Source organism: Copidosoma floridanum, unplaced genomic scaffold (assembly GCF_036245765.1).
Source record: "Copidosoma floridanum isolate Cflo_tuat_1 unplaced genomic scaffold, Cflo_Japanese_pri ptg000025l, whole genome shotgun sequence".
Classification (NCBI taxonomy): Eukaryota; Metazoa; Arthropoda; class Insecta; order Hymenoptera; family Encyrtidae; genus Copidosoma; species Copidosoma floridanum.
Window position 1 is genome coordinate 1,772,039 of NW_028321902.1, and position 18,355 is coordinate 1,790,393.

At 37.3% G+C, this 18,355-nt stretch overlaps 2 protein-coding genes across 2 annotated transcripts in view; both read left to right on the forward strand.

The window, feature by feature from the left end:
• Positions 1-18,355, forward strand: part of bru3 (CUGBP Elav-like family member bruno 3) — an 825,259-nt gene that overhangs the window by 257,628 nt on the left and 549,276 nt on the right. The window lies entirely within an intron of this gene.
• Positions 12,211-18,246, forward strand: LOC106641475 (royal jelly protein-like protein). Its single transcript, XM_023391391.2, has 3 exons — positions 12,211-13,046; positions 14,628-15,034; positions 17,760-18,246. The coding sequence occupies exons 1-3, from the start codon at positions 12,225-12,227 to the stop codon at positions 18,241-18,243; spliced, it is 1,713 nt and encodes a 570-aa protein (XP_023247159.2). The 5' UTR covers positions 12,211-12,224; the 3' UTR covers positions 18,244-18,246.

The following is an 18,355-nucleotide window of genomic DNA, read 5'->3' on the forward strand; positions in this document are numbered from 1 at the left end:
CATCCGTTACAACCATGGGTGTACATATACATATATATACATGTATACCCGCGTGTGTGTCATTACGCAGGTGTACGCATGTACTCACAGAGACGCCTATTAACAGTTTAATTAGCGTAAGTTTTCATTCGCTGGATTAGAGGGCTTCCATCTCCCCCGACTCCCTCGTTTTACTCCATACCAATATGCCCATGTATACATGCGCGTGGGAAGGAGATTCTGTGAATTAGAATTAGAGCTGGGGGAGTGGTATTAATGCTCGTTTGTTTTTGCGTTACGCGCGCGTGTCGTGCGGGGATGATGATGGTATAATATGTTATCGGGGACGATTTTGGGTGACTTTATTTTGATTTTCGAGGAGGAAACTGTATAACCAGTCCCAACGGTGTACATGGGCATAAAGTGTGAGGATTATACAAGAAACTTATGAGAAAAGATAACGTAGCTTTTATAAAAATGGAATTAGGATCCGTTCCGGCGTATGAAGGGGATAATAACTCGGGAGTTGCGTCGTATCTGAAAACGCTCAGGCGAAACGTTGCTATTATCGTAAGAAAATTGAAAAATATAACTTCGCGAACATAAAAAAAGGACACTTACTTTCGTGGAAATGGACATTTTTTTATAAAACAGGAAACAGCTTAGGAGAGCCTGGAGAGGAAATGAAAAGAAAGGACGAGCCGGCTTAGAGGGAAAGAAAATGACAAGGAGAGGGAATTAGAGAAAGACGTGTACGCCACTACGTGTGGGTGTACTTTTTTCTTTTTATCATCGTGAAAGAGAACGAGATCTGGGACGTCTTACGTAAAGCCTGTGGATATTAGCAGGTTTTTCCGTCACTGCATAATTTCAGATACTGGCATGCGTAGGTATATATGCACGCAGCCTTGTCACTCGCTCGGATTTACGACGAAAGTAATGTAAGGTGACGTTGAGTCTAACAAAAACCGTTTTTTGCGGATCTTAAACAGAAATCCTGAGATTTTTTGTATCATGACAAGAAGATGATAAAATAATTACGTATAATTGACACCATCAGCATGTAGGCATCCAAAAACGAGTCTTTAATTATACCTTATTTTTTATCTGGATGAAAACTTGTTTCTTATCACTTTCATTCTTATACTTGATAATGCAAACCACTACCCATTTATACACATTTTATTTAAAAAATTCTCGTCATTCTCGACCAGTGAGTATCCAAACAATGGCCATTGTTCTCATCCGTGTCTCCAAAGGTATCAGCCCTCAAGTACCTCCAGAGCCATCAATCATGCATAACCTTCCTTACCCTTTCTCTGTTTCTACGTCTTGCCCGGCTTCTTCCGTATAAGTAAAGGAGGCCCCGAGATTCTTCCCACCTCCCAAAGGAGAGGAGCAAAAAAATAAAAAGAATCCAGCCTCGGCGCGAGTACACACGTACACACTATACGGGGGAAACAAGTTTGCGGAGCATAGAAAGAAAGGCCCTCTTTCCAACTATTTATTCCAGCGCAAATCGCATTACCCAACTCCAGCTGCAAAATTGACTCTTTGGATGGGGTGTACGTACAGGCGAGGGAGAGAGCGAACTTTGGCGCGTAGACGCAACGGGAGCTGTGTATATATACTCCACCAAACTCAGTTTAGGAAGAACTGTTTCTTCGAAAGGAAGGAAGGAAAGGCCCGCGTGCCGATATGTGTGTACACGCACGCGTACGGGCTTTCCGGCCGAAATGGCAGTTCGGAAGTTGGCGAGCTTCCCCCCCCCCTTCCGCGGCATATAGGCAGCGAATAACGAACGGCTTTACTCTATTTCTTTTTTTCTTTTTTTTTTCTCTGCCTAATACTTTTGCGAGACGACGACGACGATTCTTGCGAATTTTGCTCTCCGTGCTTTTTCCTACTGTGTTCTTCCTATCTCCTTTTGGCAGATATTCGGCGGACGTTGATGTTTTCGAACCACTCGTCCGTGCGATGCTGGCGTTCTGAAGCTCTTGGGTCTCGATGTGTAGTTTTTCCGCGATGATGAATTCGTTTATTTTACCCGGCTTTTTGTCTAATGATTTTTTAAGTGGATATATTTTTGTTTAGTATGGGGTTGATTTGGAGGTTAGGTTTACATACAGATATATTGAGGAAGATCAGGTCATCCATTAGCGGTGACTTTTTTTTGTTTGGCCCAAGACATATTTTAATTCAGTTTCTGACGCTGACATTGCTAGTGGTCACAGTGATTCTCAAAAATACCAACTTTCCAAAAAGGTTATGTCTCCTCATATCTTTAAAGAAATTCTTTTTGATGGTGTAAGTAATACTTTTTTGTGAGGGTAAATGTCGCTTTGAAATTAAGCTCAAGCAAGTAAAGAAAATGTTTTATAAGCCCTTAGGTTATGTTTGAGGAAATGAAATTACAATACTTATCTAATAAATAAAAGTTTTAACCTAACCTCACTTAAGGCTTTCAAAATAAGGGGACTGCCAAATGTTGTGATAGTTTACCTTTGTATATAGAAGTAGATATAGGATGAATAAATATTAGACCAAGTTAATCTAACCAAAAGCGTTGTATTGAGTAGTGCTCTTGCAACTAATAAAAATTTTTAATTTTTGTATAGTAACGTGCACCTTTTATATCCTTGATAAATATTTTATATTTTGTATCAACAATTTCTATCGCAGACAAATTTCGAATGGGAGCCCAGAGGGCCTTGGTCGAGATCACCTGTGACTGATCATGTTCAAAACACATAAATCAATATAACACGTTGACTGAGGTCATCTTGACTAATGCCGAAGCGCCTCTATCCAGACCAAAGCTTGTCAGCGATGCTACCTCATTGTACAGCTTTCACATTGTTTCCATTGAATGACTAGATTACCCACAAGATTAAAATTGTTTATTAAATAATTTGCCACGGACAGTTTTCTGCCTCGGCTAAAACCCTCAGCTAATTATTTTACAAGTACCTATCTGATTTTATGTTACCGCTGGATTATAATACAATTAGGCATCATTATCTCCGTTGATGGATATGAACGTAAATTTCTCGAATAATACAGTGAGCTGTTCCAATGCTTATTAAAGCGGTGGTAGTAACCATATTACAATAATAAATTAAAATTTTATTGGTTATTAATAAAAAATGTTTAACATTTACACGAGTAACATTATAAAATAGCATCATATTTTATTCAAACTCAGAAATCAATAGAAATGTAAAATTTAAGATATAATTTTTTGATTCCTAGATCTGATGAAATATTGCTATCAAGCCGTCGCAGATTTTGACAGTAAATTTAAGTTTTCTCATTCATGAAAAAAAAAATTTTTTTTAAATACTGTGCTTACATATTGAATGCGTATTTCAACTCCGAAAAAATACACGAAAAAACGATCTCCAAGCCCCACACAATTTTTTTCTCCACACCTGCGAGTAACGACTATAAAAGGACAGCTGTATATATACCTACTCTGTCGTATCACTGGCTCCTCGTCACGTAATAACAACGGCACGATCTTTTGAGATTGAAACACACACACACACAATATTATTTATAATTGCTTGTGTCATTAAAACTCTCGCTTGCGTAACCCGTCATCGCACACCTGCACATCAATGACAAACCACCTTGCCCTGATTTCTCTAACAACCTTTCCCCGACACACAATCGGTACATCACACAACAACAACGACAATGTCCCCTCCATGGTAATGGCAAAAACCGATCTGTCGAAACGAAGATCACGGATAGCTTTTTCAGAGGCAATGTCCACAGTACTTTTTCTCTATATTATACCCGTAATGTGAAGATACAGACTTTACGTTTATATATATATGTGTACAGAGAGTAGAGCTACAACCGGCTCCATCAGTGCGCGTATTATTACATGCATAAATGTAATAATTGTGGGAACCCGTGCGCCGGAAATCAAAAACCAAGAGTGTACGCCGCGTGTCTTCTCTTTCGCGGGGAATTATCGATCCTGAGATCGCGAGCGTGAGAAGGAGGTGTCCCCCTCCTCGCTTCTCTGTACAGGTACGGGCGCATTGTGCGATGTCTCTTTAATGAAAATCAGGCTCTTTTTTTTTTTCTTTTACCACGTACGCGTCCGAACGTGCTGTGCGCGCGGAAAAATAATTCAACGGTGTGTATTTCCACATAATAATTTTACGGTGTGTATGTGTATTCTACCCATTTTCCCAGTGAAAATACACGAAAGAGTGCAGCTCGATGGTAAAAAAATGTAAACCAAGCGAGCGTTCACATTCGTATATTTTTATTCCGGGGAGCCATTCGCGCAGCTGCGGACGCGTAGGTTTACAAATGCACGTACGAAAATTTCATTAAAAACAAAAAAAAAAAAAAAAAAAAAACAGCCATTCGTTATGAGGCCAGGAAAAAAAGAAATGCGAGTGCACGAACACGCGCAGCCAGAGGCGAGCCAATGATATTCGGACCACCCCTCCTCTGACTAATTATTCCTGGCGCGTAGGCGGTCGAAAAAACGCGTGCTGGCAAAACTAAAAATGTCGCGGGGTATACAAAAGCCCGATGTTGTTGGGGAAGCTGAAGCGATTTGTGAAAATACAAGCTGTGGGAGCGAGGGCGTCGGTATGATACGGCCAAACCCTACGTGGGCAATTTCTGCATGAACAGATGGCCGCACCCGGCTGTAATTACGTGACGCATCATCAGCCGAGCTATAAGTGCTGCAGGGTTTTTTGCTTTTTATTTTGTTTTTTTTTTAATTTTTTTTTTTTTTTTTGTTCGTGTCACAATGTTACGCTCATGTAAACATGAATTGCTTTAACATTGACGTGATCACGTGATTGAATGTAAAAGTAAAGTTTTTCTTTGGTATTTTATGAGAAAGTCTGGCAGAGAAGAGAGTTATGAGTTGACTTTGAATTACTGCAGTAGTGTCATTTCTATTTCAAAATTTTGCAAAGGCTAGCATAAATATTTTCAATTCGACGTATCTCATCCTGGATATGATTCGACAATGATTTTGAGCATAAACTAAGAATATTGTGACAAGCGCCTGCATTTTAATCGGCAAAATGCTGTTATGCGCAAGGTTAAGTAGAAACAGACGAGTAAGGTAAGACTGGCCGTCTTACTTGATCTGTGTATTTAAAAGCTACGTTTTTCTATTTTTGGATATCAAATTAAACAAGAATTACTTTATTATATTGTCATTTATTGTAAGAACATTCTTTGAGAAAAGTCTTTTCATAAAAATTTTTTTATACTGGAAATTACCTTCAGATGCCTTTATAAATATACCACAATTTTAGTAAGAAATCAAAAAACGTCAGATAGCTAAGAAATTAATATTTTGTTATTTACAACATGAAAAAAACGCAACTTTATTTTGATAAAAAATTTGTTTTGACAATACGTCATCAGCTGTCTTTTAAGTAATCCAAAGAGTACGCACGTCCGAAAAAAAAAAACAAGAAAAAACGTTTATTTCAAAACTCACAGCGTGTACACGTCGTATTACGATAAACCGGTTGGATGCACAGATTTTACTGCCAGTAAAAACTAAACGGAAAGAGGAAAAGTCATGTAAAACACAAATAAATCGCGTATAATCTGCACAGAGAAGGGAGTAATACGGCATTTCGATTTTACAAGCCCCGAATCACCGAAAATATTGCCCAACGCAAACAGCCTGCTGCACCTGTTCACTTTTCTCCCTCGTGCATTTATTTTATTTTGGCTTTCGATATTTTTTCTCTCTTTTTTTTCCTGTTACAACTGCTGTGTGAAGATTTTATTTTATTTTTTTCACCCATCGAGCAATAAATTATTCTAGTGACTGGGTCCCCCCTTTTTTGGCTCCAATTAATTGTGTCCTGATGTATTTTTCGATTTTTTCGGCATTCTCCATCCGTGCCTTTTTTTTTTTTTCTTTTTATCGAATATTATCCAACGTGTACCTGCTGTTGTGATAACTTTGTTGTCAATTCAAATTGAAATACTTATACAACACACATTGGTTATTTCATCAAAAATAAAATGGTCTGATGGATGACATTCTTTAAAATTTATCTTAAAATTTTTTTAATTATTTCACCCGACTGTGAAACAAACTGAAAACTTTCGTGAATCAACTTGCTTTTTATCTAGTTTAAATAGTTATAGCAATAAATATTTTGTTTCTTGTAAAATTTTGCAAATACAACATAATTAATTATATAATTTATTGTATGTTTCAGGTGAGTCACGGACATTTTGCAATATTTTAACGTAGTCGTTCTTACGTAAGTTTTATCAATAAATGTTAATGTAAACAACTATTATTATTATTATTATTATTTCACAATATATTTACTCCATTGGATTTATTACAACTACTGTAGAACATAATGATATTCGCAACCCAAAACAAAAAAAAACCACATTTATTACTCACCCTATTAATATTCATGTGCAGTAAAATTATTGCGTATCGAGATTAGCCCTTTCGAGCGTAATTAATGAATTATATGCTGTACCACAATGAATAAATTATAATAGTAGCTGCGAAACTCGTGAACTGCACAGTAGAAGCTTCTGTAACCACAGTCATACATAAAGCTTTGGCTCAGTGGTTGGCGTTTCAACGAGAAATGTATCCTACAAACCGATTGTTTTGGGATGATTTTTATTTTCATTTTTTGGAATGACGAAAAAATGCTGTCTAACGTGGCTATGATCTGGTGCGAAATTGAAATCTCGAGCTGTTGAAATCCAATTGCCCAATCACCAGGATGGTAGAAGGACAGGCAGTCCGAAGACTTAGGTCTTCCTCAACACCAAGATACACCAATCCTAAAGAAACTATTGTATCGGTCTTAAAATACTTGAACAACTTTACTACCAACGAAAGTCACTGCAACTATTTTTCTCTATCAGATTTTATTCAAAACACCAATGACAACGAGGGCAGAATCATATAGCAAATACTATCAAGTACTTGTATGAAAAGCATACGATGATTGCAATCATCGTGATGTGTCTGCGATTTTAATGCGAAAAAATACAACTAAATTATTATGTTTGATGATAATTTTCAACAAATTTTCACAGTTTTATACATACATATATGTAGTGAATAAAAATACCTCGAATAGTAGTCAACGCACTAAAATAAAAAATTAAAACAAAGTTTCAAAAAAATCGAGATTTGAATTAAACTAATAAAACTATGAAAGCTAAGTACAACTTCAACGATGTGAAACGGAATTTTTTAATAATGTTTGATCATGTACATTTTTTTTTGTAGTTTGTTTTTTACATTTTCAATATCAATTAATCCATGATTTTCACCATTAAATATGTTTATTATTGTACATGTGAAAAATGTTTACTTGTGGAGGGTCGTTTTCAAGGAAAGTTACAATTTCGAATTACACGTCATTTCAACCTTTTCAGTTAACGACTTGATAAAAACAGAATTTGATTTTTTTTTAAAGTATAATGCATCATTAATTACTAACTCGCCAAGGCAAAAACTTTGTAAATATCTGCATAGATATACCCAATCTGCTTATCTATTGTTCAGTTAGCCTCTGGTAAAGTATTAGACTTGGAAAAAGTTAACCATTGATAATATGAATCGATAAACATGAAAAAACGTCAATTATAATGACATTACCGAAATTTCTTCGACTGCTGTTTATAATTTAAAGTGATGCACTTGAAAAGCGTCTCTATCTTTTAAACGTATCTATCGAAAATTCATTGTCAAAGTTTGTGCCACAAGGTGTACATCGTACTAACTACCTACTGTAAACGTATAAGAATATATAGTTAGAATAAACCTCTTAACCTCATCAAGACCAGATATATAACTAATTTCGCTTGGCAGGGACTTGAAAACACCCAACGTGACATTTGTTAAATCTGTGAGGTAAATTTATATCACGTAACGAATAAAAAAAGGTACAATCATGTGGCAATCAGTTTTTTTAAATGGAAAATCTGATTGTATGTGTAAGTTACAATACATTTTAGTTGTACAAAGTTTTTTTAAATTAATCGTTCGGATATTACAATAGAAAACACACATGTATTGTTTGTTGGTTGTACTGGGCCAGGATAAATTTTTCTTTAATTAGTGTGTTGGTTTCAAAGCTAAATAGTTTCAAAACTTACTTGAACAAAAGACTCTTTTACCATCAATTTTTCAATACTTTAGTACGAAATCATTCTCTGAATAGATACACATCGAATTTCTATCCTATTGTACTTCAGAAAAAATTCAGAAACCATGTAATACGAAAGCTTGGAGCCGCGATTTGCCATGTCACGTGTTTTGGTCTACTCTTTGCATATTTTTGGATAAAAGTGAAAAAATTGTGTGATTTTTTACAAGTCATTAACTACTAATCTGTTTAAGATGCAAAAAATCATATAGTGAAAGATTCTTCATTCCAACAAATAATCCCTATCATCGAAGCTTATGCAAAAAAAAAATTAGGAAGAAAAATGGTGTCTTGTGTACTTAATTGCTCTTTACAGCATAAAGTGTTTAGTACTTACAGTTTTTTAATCTTATTACTTGTCCAGAAGGTTACATAAGGTTTAGGTAGCTAATGTATGTTTATGGCTTACATTTAAAAATCTTACCTTTGGGTGAAATAACTTGAAACAAGTTAGTTTTTAATTATGTATGACAAAAGCTAAAACAATTACTAATCATTAAAATATTATCTTCTGGCAAAATAAAAATTACTTCTTTTATAAATCAATGTCATTTTAGTCTTTGCAAAGAACGTCCTCAATGCCAAGTTCTCGGTGATCAGCTAACACCATATTCTGTGTTTAACTAACGGAAATGTAAAATCATTGTCATTCTTTAACGAACAACTTTACTTTTAGTTGTGAAAGGCATCACGACGACCACAACGAAGGATCGGACAAACACAAAAAGTAAATCACATCATAACTATTTTGTAATTTCCAATAAAACTAAGCCACGAATATGGACAACCATAGCAAGCAGCAGCAACATCAGAATTTCGATGATAAGAGGACTGACCAATTTCTTCATTGTAAAGTATGCAAAAAACCTTTCGCTCACCTGTGTAAGCTTGTGGAGCACATGCGAGTCCATACAGGCGAAAAGCCCTTTCAGTGTACAGTTTGTTATAAAAAATTTAGCCAAAAATTTAATATTCCATCGCATATGCGCACTCACACCGGTGAAAAGCCCTACCTTTGTACAAAGTGTCCACAAGCCTTTGGCTATAAAAATTCTCTCATGAGACATGAGCAAACCCACACAGGTGAGAGGCCTTTCAGCTGCTCGGTGTGTCAGAAAAATTTTGTTCATTACAGTTTTCTCAAAAGACACGAACTCATCCATACGCGCGAAAAACCTTATAACTGCTTGGTTTGCCAAAGGGGTTTTTCTGACTCCAGTAATCTAAGGAAGCACGAGCGAAATCACATGATTGGTAATTTAAGTTACTCTACATGTTCAAAAAAACTCAGGAACTACAAGTTTACTTACGTTAGTGGGATGCCCTGCGACATAACAACTTCGAGAAGTTTCAACCAAAATGTAACCAATTTTACGAAACACATGGTAACCAATGAGAGCGAGGAAAAAACATTTGAGTGCTTCATGTGTCAGAAGAGCTTTATTGAGAAATATCAGTGGGAATTCCACTCAAATAGTTGCGAATAGAGAAATCGAAGAATAATATATAGTGGTATCCTTGATACTTATTTATAAGAGAGATTAGCTCAAATATTTCATATATTTATGTAAGTCCAGTTTGCAAAGGGAAATATTTATGAAGAAATTAATTCTGGTTGAGTAGGTGCATGTTTTTATATATGTATATTATAAATAATACAACTTTAGTGAGAGTTGAGATTTTTATACACTGTGTTGATGTCTCACAAAATTTTCATCTTAATAAAACAAGTGAATAAACAACATTGAAAACTCATGCCAATAGGCTTACTTATAATAAATGTGATTGATGTAATACACAACTGACTCAGTGAATTTTGCTTCCCAACTTCAATAGAGTCATAATACTGTAATTCTGAGTGAAATAAGAACTTTTCTTGACTGTGTTTGTATGTAACTGATACTTAACACATTGACTTCAGAAAGCGACTGGAGAACTTATAGCTCAGTAATTTATGTACAATTGATTTGGAATAATATAACAAAAAATGTAAAAAAATTTCGTCATGTTATCTTTATGAATACTTAATTCTGCATATAATAGCTGTTGAAATTTTTTTTCAAAATAAATCGGACATAAATTTTTATTTAGCAATTCTTGCCCAGAATATATTAAAACTCTGACTTGTATTACTTGAAAGTGTTGTCAATATATTTTCCTATAGAATAAATTTTCTTCACTGTGTTAATGCTTTATCTAACATGGTTGAAAATCACAATTTAATTAATCTTTATTGCTTTTGACGCTGTTAATCTACATATTTTTTCCAAATTACAAAAAATTTGTCATGGGGGTCATACATTTATTTTTATTTTCAGAAATTACTATGTTAATTTTTTCCCCAAGTTTCGTCAAAAATAAAATGTTTAACAAATTTTTCTCGTAGAGTAAATTATTCAACCAAATTACCGTTGATTTTTATTTACTTCTACTTAAGTTACAATCTCCTTATACACTGAATTTAATAGGTACAGTTTCATCATCACACGATTGATTGTTTGAAAAGGTACTCACAATAAAATGTTTATTAATGTGTGCTTTAAACTTTCGTAATATATTGCTGAACAGGTTCAGTGACTTCATCCAAGGCCACGACGACATATTATGCAATTTTTTCCCCCAAAAAGCATCGATTATACTTTAAATTTGATTTTCATGTCATTCTGCATGTATGTTTTGCATTTACAACAGCGCAAATGTATAATGCACAGTTGATTCCAACTAAGTTAATTACTATGCATCATAAGAATCAGCCTTTTTGAGCGCTTCAATAATGAACTGTGAATTTTTCATAAGAAACCACGAACTAATCAGCAATGATCGATGTTTACTTAAAAAACAGCCTTAGGTATTATGTATGATTCACTCGTTCACTAACGCGTGCGACCGAATGAAAGTATCTGTTCACGCTCTGATTTTTTCGTGTTAGCTAGTTTTTTTTTTTTTTTGCAATGAATGTGCGCTTGTAAGTATAATATGACCGATTTGATAATCGATGCAATGGCCTCGTTGGGTCTATAGTTTTTATTTCGGTATTCGCACACATTTTATCGAATGGACGGTGAAAGGAGAAGAGAGACAAAAAAACAGTGCTTCAAAACTGAGATTATTGAAAAATGGTTTACCGAAAATCGACGTATCAACGTTTTACCATATTAATCATTTTTAAGGAAAGTCTGATATCTGTTACGATGCACGCAGTCATATAACACGCAATATGATAATTGATATCTACTGCCAAAAGAGGTGCAAGGCAAAAAAAGTTGTTACTGATATGGTTCAACTTTATTTCACACCAAATTACTGGAAGAAAAAAATTCACTGCGAGCACAGCATCGTACGATTATGAAATAGTGTATCGTTTACTACGGGTTCGCCGTGAAACCGAGTAAGATATCAATGACTTGATTAGATTGAAAACAAACAAAAAAAACTTGTGTCCCAACACATCATCCACCCAAGGGCGTGCATCAAACAAGGCATAACTAATGACCGATCGGCGCGTGCGAATATTTCACGGCAAGTGCCCGCAAGGACAAGATTGGCGACCGGTAACTTTTCTCCCTATAGCACCGCCTCCCACTCGCCGTGGGACGTGCAAGTGGCCACCACTGCTGCTGGAAAATCGCAGCTCGTTCAAACCGATCGGAAGACTTGGCAGGCGCCTCAGTGTGTTGCCCGCTCGCAATCGTAGTGCGCCGGTGCTGTCGTTAGCGAGCGCGGCTTTACTAGTGGCACGAGGGCATTTAGTTTTACGTCCACAACGCATTTAACAACTCATTCGACAAATCATAGTATATGATAAATAAGTTTGGAAAACGCTAATTCCCATACGGGTAGTAGAATCGGTCGGTTTGGGGCACGTGAAGTTGAACTTCACATATCGAATCTTAAAAGGTTTACTTTCCAGTGTATCGGGGTTGGTAATTGTAATCCTTGATCAAATGACAATCGTATCGAATCATCTCGATAAATAGCGACTCGAAGTACCCCAAAAAAAAAATTGCGTGGTGGAACCAAAGTGGAAAAATCCAAGCTGAAACCATGAGGTCATCACTAGTCCTTTTGGCAACTTTGTTCCTCGCGGTCGACCTGACGGTCTGCTACCATCCTCCGAAGACCGCGATCGAAGACAACTCCATACCTCTGTCTCAAGTGCCACTTCAGTCCCAGATCAACCCCCAGTTGATAACACGCGAGGAGTGTGCCAATCGGTACGGTGTTAACGTCAACAACCAGCACCAGCAGGTGTCCAGTGGTGTGGGCTCCTCGCTGCCAGCTTACTCCCCGCTGTTGCCCCCATATTCACCCATACCCGGGGTCAGCTCGCCACTGCCCCTCCCTGTGCTCAACAGCTACGTTGACAATCGCTACGTCAATGTCCTGCCACCCCTGCCTAAGGTAGCTGGCGTGAACCATTATGCCGGCCCCGTGCTCCAGAACCCCGTGGTGCCGAGAATCTCCGGTAGCGTCAGGAGCGACCAGAGCCCCCAACTGGGCAACGATGGGATCGTGTTCGAGGATACTTTCCCGAGAGCAGGCCTGCCCCTGGGACCGCCGAGCCGACAGGTCATCGTCCCGGGCCTTGAGGTGGTCCACCAGTGGAAGTACCTCGACTGGGTGTACCCGAGCGCCCAGCTGACCGGCAAGAACTTCACGCTCGGTAACCCACTGTCACAGGACGTGGACATAGACAGGAGGGGACGGATCTTTGTCACTAGTCCACAATGGCTGTCCGGGGTGCCGGTTACCCTGTCGACGCTGACCAGCCAGTACGGGCCTGGGGGCCCCTTGCTCACGCCCTACCCGAATTGGGAGTGGCACAGGCCAGGCTGCGAGAATTTGGTCTCGGTCTACAGGGTCTTGGTAACTATACCGTCGATGCGTGCTGTTTACCCTTTTATTTTTTTTGTTGCTCGGTTCATGTTGGTAAAGGAGCTTGTACTCGAATTTTTTTATTACTGGAGATCTGGGTGCTCTTGGAATGTTTTGCGATGATGAAATACTTTTCATTAGGCGAGTCGATTTTTTTAAATAATAATATCCTAATGATTGTGAAAATGAAATTTTGCTCCAAAGTAAATTACTTTTGGTACAATTTTAAATTCGTTCTTACTTTTGGCTTGGAACAACATTTTTAAATGAGATAAAATTTCAATTCCATTTCACGGTGATTTAGATACGAGGTTGGGAATAACATGCTTATCATCGAAAAGGTCACGGGTAGCAGTGAATTGACTTATCAATCATTGCGGAGGGAGGGATAAAAATTGTTTCGAAAGCGACGAATCTGGCTTTATTCCAACAAATGGTCGTTAATCCGTCCACTTTAACTGTAAACGCGCACGTGATTGCACTAAAGGTGGGCGCGTTTGTTTGCAAATAGCTCGTGACAGAAACTAGTTTGAGCATTGCAACACTCGCGCGCATGCATGTGTGTATGTATATATATGCGGGAAAAAAATGTGGAGCAAAAAATCCAATGCCGGCATGTCAGGTTTAACTGAACGGCAGCGAGCGTCAAGTCGTGCACAAAAACTTTAAATATCTTGACGTTCATTTACATATCCACTCCCAGTTGTGTAATCCAAGAGTTACCCTCAAATACTCTTACGTAATTTTCAATTTTTTTTGCTCCGATGTCGATGTTTAACTCTTAAAAGGGCTTGCTATTGGTTTTTTTGTAAATCTGCAGGTTATAATTTTCATTCGATATTATTTTACATAATAATGGATATTAAATAACTTTTACGTTCTTTCTGTGTTTTTTATTTTTGCAATTTAATTTTAAAACATTAAATAAAATATTGAACGACAATAATTTATAAATTAGCATTATGCTTAAGAAAACAATATTTATGAATTGTGTGTTTTATTTTTGATTAATTATTTATCATTTTAACACATTTTATCTCGATTATAAATTATTGAAAATTCGTAACAATTATAAAACAGTTATTGTGTTTGAATCTTAGATTATTTATTTTTATTTTGTATTTCATTCGGTATTGTCTTTGTATCCTATATTCTGATTCCACTAAGTTCAAAACATCAATGAGTTATAATGATCGTTAAATTAGTATTGCGTTAATTATTTATTGCCATCGTTTTGACATGATATTATTGTAAGGTTGCTATGATTGTAAGGTAATTACTTTCACTCACTCATTTTCGATCTATTTTTTTTTTATTCGTTAAATACTGTGTAAACCAGCACCATAATGTTGTACCTACGAAATTAACCTTACAATTGTTCAGCCCATCAAAAATTCTTGGGTTGGAAAAAAAAAAACACATTTTTTCACGAGATGCACTCCGGTCTGTGTAAAACCAATCGACTTTCGCTTCGAAAACAACTTCTTTACCTAACACGTACCACCCCGAAAAATCTCGCAACTCATTTGAAACAAAAACAAAAACATTTTCATCTAAAAAAAAAAAAAAAAGATCGACGAGTGCAACCGCCTGTGGATGGTGGACACGGGTAGCGCGACCGGCCAGTCCATCTGCCCGATGAAAATCGTCGCGTTCGACCTGAGCACCGACAAGCCGATCCTGGTCTACCAGATCCCCGAGAGCCAGACTGTCGCGCGCAGAGCCTCCTACGTGAACCCCGTGGTCGAGATCGGCGACACCTGCAACGACACCTTCGTCTACGTGGCCGACGTGATCAAGCACGGCCTGCTCGTCTACAGCATGAGGGAGAACCGCTCCTGGAGGCTCGACAACACGCCGGGAAATGCCTTTGGCGACGATCCCGACGCAGGCACCTTGACCATCGCCGGGGAAAGCTTCAGTGTGAACGACGGCACCCTCGGTATGTCACTGTCACCCCGAGGATTTTACGCCAAGAGGTAATATACATTGTCATAATCGTTAATTACCGTATACGCGTTGGTACTGCGGTGGAGGCAACGAAATTCAAGTAGTCGCGCAACTTTTACTCGTTAAAGGGGAGACACATCCTCTGGCCAAGTAGAGCCGACTCGCCGTTTCGAGCTGTACACCTTTCGTTATGCGCGATGTTGCGCAATTTCATAAAATAGGTGGCACGCGCATATATGAATACACCGGGGCGTGTATATATGAATTTTTGGTTGCGTAATCGCGGGGCCACGGGAGATTATCGGTAAAAACGAAGAAAGGAATTCGCGCGTGTGTACATGGGTGGTATACCGTTCACTTCCGTAAGTGAACGTTTGTGCGTGTAGGTTCCTATACGTGATGTTTGAAGTGTACGTGAGAGGGAGGTGTTTTTACTCGTTGGAAGTTCAAGGAAATATGGATGTAGGATGGAAAAATGAATTTTTTGTTTTTTTAGTATAAGTTTGGAGGGTGTTTTGTAGTCTAGTTTATTGAAATATATGTGCATGTCAATCACATCTTTGGATCTGTTTTTTGATCCGTTTTTATGGTGAGGGGCTTGAGTTTTTCATCTCGTTTTTCTTTCGTCTTGAAAGTTTTGTCTTTTATTATCATTATCATTTTAATTTTACGTTGCCAAAGCATTAAAGCATAAATTTTTTACAGAATTATAAGGTCTTTGAATGATTCGTATCATTTGAAGTGTAGAAAAAAATTTTTTTTTCTCAAAGAGTGGTAATTTAATCAGCTACTATTAGCTGCAGATGTACAATAATACTTTTTAAAAAATTCTGATATTAATATTTTTTTCACCATATACATAAAAAAATATATTAATCTCCTTTTGACACAATTTTAACTGATTTTATAAATTATATTCCCAATTTCTTTTTCCTACTAACACCACTGACGGTACAAAAAGTTTCATAAGTCCTACTTAAATTTATTTTTGAGTACTCAAAAATGATTGAAAAAAAAATCAAAAGTTGTCATTCTTATTTAAAGTAATAGCTTTATTTTTATCGTAAAGTCGACAAAGATTAAAAGTAGGAAAAAAGTTTTTTTTTGAATTCACCATCAAAACAATTCCGCAAATCCAATAAATTTCTAAAATTACGGTGATTAAACTAAATGAAAAAAATTATAAACAACGTGGTAAATATATTCTTCGTTAATTAGTTGTTTGAGTTGGATTTCCTTTTTTTATAATCAAATACTTGTAGTTGTTATACGTAAGAAAAAACGAATAGTAAAAGAAAACGTAGTATTGTATTTTTTTTCAAGGTGCCAAATAATCGTTACACCATCAACGTTCCCAACAATTCACCAACACCGCCCGCACCGCCGATCGGAAATATCTTAGCGGCTTTTTTTTTTGCGGTCACCTCCTGTGTGCAGCCGGTCCCGTAATAGAGATACTTGCCCTACATAGCGTCATGCGAGATTGAGGCGTCGCCGGTATACACACGACCCCCGCGCATAGCGGAATACCGAAACTAATAACGAATTTATACAGTCACGCCAGGGCGCATCTCCTCGTTTCCCAAAGTTGAGCCATAATACGAAGTTCCTCATCTAAAGGAGGAGCGGGTGAGGGGGGCGGGGGAGTCCGCGCATAGCACACCGTGTACAGTGAAAGCGTCAGCGAAGTTGGCGCGCGGCGAAACAATTTCGAAACTCGATCGACCAACCAATGCTTATGCGTGTAAATAACGTTTTTGCGTGTAATAGGGTATGTAAATGGTAGGGGAAACAACGTGGCGAAGGGAATATTGTGGTACGAGTTGAAATATTTTCTCTTAAGTTGTAAGATCAAAATAGATGCGAATTACGATTTTTTTTTTTTCTAAAATCTGCTACTCAGTCGAAAGAATGGAGATTTTTTGATTTTTCTTAGCGTAATTTCAAAATACAATGTAAACATGGCAAAATACTTTTTTTCTTATCAAAAGTTTTTATGTATATGGTTGACCATACATGTCTCATTGAACCACAATTTTTGTACATTATTTTGAAACTATCTAAATCACTTGGGTCAGATAACACATGATGTACTATTATTGTCATTGCATTCCAATGAAATGTGTTAACTGTAATGGTACAAAATAACATTTCTTTTGTGATAATGAATATTTAAGCTTTTTTTTGTATAAAAGTGTAATTTAAAAAGATATATAATACTATTAATAAAAATCATTAAGTGACCAGTTTCATAAACATGTACGTTTAATTTCGTGTTCCAATAAGTACACCGAAAGAAATAAATAATAAAAATTATAGAGAAATCTTAGCAAACATTACCATTTTGCACAGTAAATCGAATGCAAGCTGGCAAAAAAGGAAACAGTTATTATTTTATTACAGCTAAAATTATTGTTTTAACCGTAAAAACTAGTATGCTCCAAGAGTCAAACGTAAAAGGATCGGTCAATACATTATATTTTCCCGCATAGAAATTTTTACTGTTTCAATTTAGACTGTTAAAACAATGATTTTAAGTGTAAAAAATAACAAGCTTTTTTTTTATCAGCTTGTATCCGATTAACTGTGCAGAACGATAATTTTTGCTGGAATTTCTCTACAACTATTACTATTTTTTTCTCTCGGTGCACAGAGACGCGAATCAACACTGAAAAAAAAAAGTCTACACAACAGCGCCATCGTCGTAATCTAAGATGAGCTAAGACAGTTAAAAAAAAAAAAAATGATCCACAGATACCTCTACTTCAACTCTCTGGCGAGCTTCTACCAAAAGTTCGCCGACTCTGACTCCCTGAAGCGCAGCTTCGTCTACGAGCCCATAGTCTACCAGTCGCTGGGCAAGCGCATCAGCCAGGCGGGCGTCCAGGCGACCTCCCGCACCGGCGCCACCTTCTTCCAGCTGGCCCAGTTCACCGCCCTCGCCTGCTGGAACATCGAGCGGCCCTTCACCCCCGAGAACATCGTCGTCCTGGCCCGCGACGAGAAGACCCTCCAGTACATCAGCGGCATCAAAGTCATCGTCAACGCCCTTGGCAAGGAGGAGCTCTGGTTCAACACCAACCGGCTCCAGAAGACCATCAACAACTCCAGGAGGATCGACGAGCTCAACTTCCGCTTCATCCGCGGGGATGTCGATGATCTAATCAGGGGCACCAGGTGCGAGCCCACCGGTCAACGGGGCCCGGAGCCCGATTTAAACGGCTGGAAGAGGGTTTGAGATTACTCGAAGCTTTTTTTTTTTTTTTTTTTTTTTTTTCCAACTTGTTACAAAGATTTCACGATGATGAATAAAGTGTTTTATTATTTTATTTAAAATGTACCTCCTTTTC

Coding starts and splice junctions, on each gene's coding strand:
- LOC106641475 (XM_023391391.2), top strand. CDS start 12,225: ATGAGGTCATCACTAGTCCTTTTGGCAACTTTGTTCCTCGCGGTCGAC. Junction 13,047..14,627: donor TCTCGGTCTACAGGGTCTTG/GTAACTATACCG, acceptor AAAAAAAAAAAG/ATCGACGAGTGCAACCGCCT. Junction 15,035..17,759: donor CGAGGATTTTACGCCAAGAG/GTAATATACATT, acceptor AATGATCCACAG/ATACCTCTACTTCAACTCTC.